At 40.9% G+C, this 6,000-nt stretch overlaps 1 protein-coding gene across 6 annotated transcripts in view; it reads right to left on the bottom strand.

The window, feature by feature from the left end:
- Positions 1 to 1,576: 1,576 nt before the first annotated feature.
- SPATA7 (spermatogenesis associated 7) overlaps positions 1,577 to 6,000 on the bottom strand; it is a 191,367-nt gene continuing 186,943 nt past the window's right edge. For all 6 annotated transcript variants that reach the window (XM_029597738.1, XM_029597739.1, XM_029597743.1 and 3 more), the window contains 3 exons: positions 5,617 to 5,694; positions 3,678 to 3,735; positions 1,577 to 2,702 (listed from right to left, as the gene is read on the bottom strand). In XM_029597738.1, coding sequence (XP_029453598.1) covers positions 1,815 to 2,702; positions 3,678 to 3,735; positions 5,617 to 5,694 — 1,024 coding nt within the window. In that variant the 3' untranslated portion in view covers positions 1,577 to 1,814. The remainder of the gene's footprint in view (positions 2,703 to 3,677; positions 3,736 to 5,616; positions 5,695 to 6,000) is intronic.

Here is a 6,000-nt window from a genome sequence, read left to right as displayed (position 1 = left end):
AGACAGCAGTAGGTTACATAGTCATAGGGACAGAAAATCCATTTAAATAGGTCCAAAGCCTTCTTTATCTTTTCTGCTTTGTAATGAAAACTCCTAATTATCTCATATGGACCCTGTTTCCAGATCCCCACTGATATGGAAAGTCTTCTAGTGCAGATTAACAGATCCCTGTGCAGTCCTAGTAACTACGATGTATCGTTTCACGTACCGGGGAAATGCTAACGGGATTGAGGGACAAAACGAGAATGGAGAGAGGAAAACAACTAAGGAATAGAAAATAGAAAGGAATGAGGCAGCCTGAGGTTGTTCTGGCTATAAAAATGGGTACAAAGAGGGACGTATGGAGAGAGTTGTAGAGGGTGAGCAAGACATTTTTCAGAACCTATAATTGAAGTGTACAATAGACTTCCAAAGACTGCAATAAACGCAAGTCAAGTGCAGAAATATGTCACTGAGACAGGACATGGCAGATTGGTCTCATTCCAGCTGGCAGTCGCCCACATTTTATATACTATAACTAAAGTGGACTTCATTACAGAGCTGTGCAATTTATGCTTAGAAGGAATACTGATAAAAGTGAAATTATTTGTTTGAGGCAGTATGGAGCACTCCATTTAGCTAAGTCAGTCAGATTCACATTAGAAATACAGTAGACAAAGATCAGTTTCCAAGAGGCAGCAAGTCTGTGCAGCAAACAAAGCATGCACACATGTAGTATGCCTATGAGCCAGATCCAGTGCGAGCGACCTAATCTAATGGGCCACATTTCAGCCATTCTGGGCACATGAACATCACATCTGCACGCGGACTCAATTTTTCGTTTGTAGTGGCAGACCACGAACCATACAGAACAGTACACAAGTGCCAGTTTGGATGTACTCAATCGTAATTGTAACCTTTGATGTTAGGTAGCAAGGCTGAAACATGACATGCACCTACCTACTGTACCAGAATTGGAACTAGCCTTCAGTATGGGCTGGGAAGGAAAGTAAGTAAATCCAAAATCCAAATCCAGATCTAATGATGAAAAAAGGTTACAGTACAGCACTCCGCAGGCTGGGTGTGTGCGCCTCCTGTCTGCAAACCAGTTTTGCTTCCTCTTGGTCAGTTACTAGAACAGCTTGAAACTGATTTTGGTGATTCAAAAGATTTTCTCTTTATATTATTCTGCATTTTTCACTTTGCTTACTACAATAATAATAAAAGTCCCTGAGCCAGTGGAGACTTCCACAAATATATTAGGGAATTAACAGGCATGCAAACTCTATGCCCAAGTGCTATATGGCACGTATATTTTGCTAATGAAGGTTTCCTGAAAATTCCATAGAATCAGGACATGAGATTGTTCTTCCATCTATGGGAATATGTGCACACGGGGATCGCCTGAATTATTTGTTGCATTTCATGTATAAACCCCTGGGGAGGGACCAGAAAGACTGGATGGGCCAAATGGTGTCATCCACAGCTGTGTTCTGATGGATCTTGAGTTCTTAGGGATGATTCAAGTTATACAGACATTATTAAATTAGTTATTTAGTGAACATATTCTACATAAAAAAGAGTATCAGATCTGTAATGTCACTATAAATATAGCCATTTCAGCATATTTAATAAGCATTACTTACACACCATGTGCCAGTATATATAAGTTTTCACTGACTGATGGTGATTGTAAAAGTGTTGCAGATTGGATCAGTTAAGCATGATTTGAATATTTGAACCCATTCTAGGGAACTTGTAGTCAATGTTTAGATATAACAGATGATGCCATTTATGGCTCACCAACTTCTAGAGGCTTTTAACATTTAAAAACATTAATATATGCCACTTTCTTCACTTCCTGTCTCGGCAAGGTTTTCAACTAAATCTTCTGCTGCACTGTCATATGCCCCGTCTTTGGAATCTTGAAAGATCTCTGAAAAGCTTCCATCAAGATCATGCAGTTCCTTGCACTCATCTGCCTCTTCAGTAGCACTTTCATGTTTGACAGTGTTTGATGTGTGCATCCTGTCTGGAGATCCTTCCTGGAGCATCCTGGGGAAAGAAGCCTGTTCTCTACTGGGCGCGTCTTTTAGAAATTCCTCAAGATGATGATATTTTTGCAATGGCCGGAGCACACCTGGAGCTTCTTCCTGTGCTGCTGAAGGCTCTCTTTCATTACTGTTCTCTTCTCCTGGGCCTTTCTGGAGAAATTCTTCAAAGGAGTCAGATTTTTTGAGAGCGACTGAATCATCAGGAGTTTTGGGGTATACTGCGGAAGACTCTGTTTCATCAGCAGGGGTGCGTTTTGGAACTGCCTCCAGAAATTCCTCAAGGTGGTGATATTTTTCCAGGCTGTGTAGAACCTCAGGAGCTTTCTTCTGGTGTACTAAATAGAAATCCATCCTGCCACTCAGCACATCTCTTGGATCTTCCATCAGGTGGTGGCTGTTTTCAGAAATCTGCTGTAGAGTTGTGTTTGCTTGGAGAACTTGGCTCTCTCCCTGATCTTGCAATGATAATTCCCCTGTCCTTAAAAACTCTTTGCTGTCTTTATACTCTCTTCTGAGGTTTCCTCTTCTAAGCTCTCCTGTGGTTTTTGAAATTTCCTGCTGCAATGTTGCCATCTCGTTGCTGCTGCCATCAGTCAGCTTCCCGGAGCTTTCCTCCGCTTTGTAGCCCAAATCCATTCTAAGTATATCCAATAGATGGCGCATTTTACCCTAGGAAAATGTACAGCTTTGTTAAGTATTTTGGCTAAACTAGATGACAGAACATCGGACAATAACTTTCTTTTACGAAGTTGCTTTACTCTACCACTCCTCATGGTTTAGGGAGTAATTCTATAATATCACATACAGGTTACCTGGCAAATATGTGCATAAGTCACAGCAATTTTCAAAGAGTGCTTACGTGCATAAGTCTGCTTTGAAAATGATCCTGGCAAAACCATGCGCACACAATTACATCTGCTATCGGGTGCATTCAGTTTTGCCAAGAAAATGTACAGGCATACCCTTTAAAATCAAAAGTATGCACCTAAGTCCCAGCCCCACCTGGAACCCCTCTCCCTATGCACGTAAAAGCGTGTGCGTAATTTTGCATCGGTCATGCAAGTTTCTAAAGGGCCATTTCTGCAGGTAAAGCAGTGATGAACCCACAGAAAGCCCTTACAAAAGGACCCTCCCCCTTCCCTCAAGATCATCAGAAGTGAGCCATGAGACTCTCAGAACCTACTCCTTGCAATATTAGATGTTTCTCCGCGTACTAACCATGAGTTACTCAATCATCTCTTCTACAAAAAGCGAGGAACACGACTAATACAAATACAAATACTAATACAAATGTGCTCTGGCCCCACACGTGCTCTAGCTTTACAGCACAGCAGAGATGTAACTTGGCTAGTAAGGACACTGCATGCTTACCTCCCTGTGGAAAACGCTTTACACTTAATCTGCAGGATGGGGAAAAGCTGCAGTCCCTAATCTTCAACTTCGCTTCTCTTCTCTTCTTCTCCCTCTGCTCATGCTTCTTTCTTAATCAACTATTTAACAAACAGCTACACATTTTCAACTCTCCGCCCTATTAGCTAGTTTCAGGCTACAGTACCAAAGATGTTTCGCAAACTGATTGTGTATAATATAAGAGCCTTAGGAATGTTTTCCAAAATTAAAGTAATTAGGTAGAAATGGACAAACCTCATCCAAGCGGTGTTTATTATCTTCTATATGACGCTCAAAAACTCGTGCCAAGACCCTGATGGAAAAGGAAGAAATGCACCACGTGTTAGTAAATACTCGTTTGAAATCAGAAAAAATACATTTAACCAACAACCTGGTGTTAATGTGCAGTCAATATTTGATCCGATTTGTTTGTAGGCTGGGGAGCGGTATGTTACCCAGCTAAAGATAAGTGGGTAACGTTAGCTGGTATATTCAGTTAGGTTTCCCGCTGAACATACTCACCTACATTAACCAGGTAACTGCTGCTCAGCAGCTTACTGAATATTGGTTAAAAATAAAAAGCAGCAGCTGATCCTCCCGTCTTGTGCCCTGATATTTTGAAAAAAATAGCAACTCACCCCCCAACCCTTAACATCAACATAGTTATGGAAACAGAGGGTGGTCACATACTGTCTGGTAAGTCCATGGAGACCTAGGCATCAAATGTTAGGCCAACAGCTTTGCTAGTTTTGGTAGCTGTTTAAATTATATTAAAGCTTGTTGGTAAGGTATTGGGGAAGGGGACTGGGGGGAGATGGTGGCTAAATGTAGGATTAAATATGGGATATTGTATGATCACCAAACCAAGATGGGAGAGAAACACTGGGGTAACCTGCATGGAGCAGCAGTGGTACAACTGTCTCAAACTTCCAAGACAGCACTGTGCACCTGCCCAGACCAGCGGTTAGAAGCACAAACAGCAGTAGTACGGTTTCATTGGACTTCTAAGAAGGCTCTGGGGTAAGCTGTAAGAGTGGTGGTTACAACAGAGTGACCATGGTCAAAACCTGATCATTAATGATCACAGGGAGGCCAGATGCTTTGGACAACAGCCTCAGTAATTTTAGTAGCTGTGTGAATTATTATAAAACTTGAAAAGACAACATTGATGAGAACCTGAGTATTGGATTAAGTGCTCCTCTCACAGGAAGATGACAAGGACTGAAATGGCCTAGTAATTGAGGTCAGCACTGTGGCAGACTGAGGATATGCTTGGGACAGGCATGGAGGGGAAACGGGTGTTGATTTATGCATGGGAGTTTGTATGCTCATTTCCCCAAAGTGGTAGAAAATCAGATGAGGAATCTGAACTGGGAAGACTGGATGGGCCAACTGGTCTGTATTTGCCATCATTACTACGTTTACTGAAATAAATACATTTCCTGAAGCATCTCTCATTTTATTTCTTACATATATAAAACCACATTGCCAACAAGAGGTTCTGCACAATTATAGAACAAGCAACATAAACTATAATTAATAAAAACATTAAAACACTGGTGCTGTGTGTTTTTATTAGACTGTGAACTCCACAGAGCAGGGACTCTCTCTTAGGAGCACATACGACACTGCATATGATTAGTAGCACTATAGAAATGATCATTAGCAGTAATCTGACAAGTACAGCTGCTTTACATTTACTTTCTGATATAATTTAATATTTTTTGTAGCAACACATTTTTTGGAGGTCTTGAAAGTTCAGCCACTACAATAACATTTTTGTTGACCCTTTAAAAGGCATCCCAGCCTACAAATAATCCAGTTTTCTCCAGAACCAATATGGCCATTAGAACGCTGCACTCCACATTTTTGGCTGGAGATGTTTATGCTACAAATAGTAATGGTTCAGGACAGATCAATATGTTGAATATGCTGCATTAAGTCGGCCAGCGATTTTACCTTTAAGTGCTTAATCTTTAAAGATAATCACAATATACATAAATACTCTATCAAAAGACTAAGACTATATTTCTGCATGCTCATAAAATTATGCATTTAACCTTAGATAACTGTAGTTTTACCATTTTTTCAAAGTAGGGCAAAGTACGTCAAGATGGCTATAAAAAAGTACACATCATTTGCAATTTCCACATTGCTACAAACAAATGAAAACGTCTTCCAAATAATATCCAACCTGCTGGAAAATAATCCAAGTGCCAGGATTTCATTGGTGATCTGTGCAATAAACTCCAAATATAGCAGCTCTTCTTCTCTGTAGGGGACAACAGAAAAGCCAATCTATTTTAGAAGAGAGATATTTTTCTGCTTATTTTCCTCTTCTCCAGTCATGTTTGTTTTTCACTCCTACCATAGGGAAGGAGGAAGGCTCCAGTTTTTGTCCTGTGTTCTCCTGTGTAACAGCCTCATATTCCACAGCCTGGTTAAGAACAAGAGAGAGAAAAACCACCCTCCTAATGCTGCTCTTTGGTTGGCCAGCCTTTATTCCCCAAAGACCACAGATCGTCCTTCTCCGTGAGCTGGACATGCCAGCGACATGTCATTGGGTCTTTGGGGGTGG

Source organism: Rhinatrema bivittatum, chromosome 4 (genome assembly GCF_901001135.1).
Source record: "Rhinatrema bivittatum chromosome 4, aRhiBiv1.1, whole genome shotgun sequence".
In the NCBI taxonomy this organism is placed as follows: domain Eukaryota; kingdom Metazoa; phylum Chordata; class Amphibia; order Gymnophiona; family Rhinatrematidae; genus Rhinatrema; species Rhinatrema bivittatum.
This window is presented reverse-complemented; position numbering and strand designations above follow the sequence as displayed.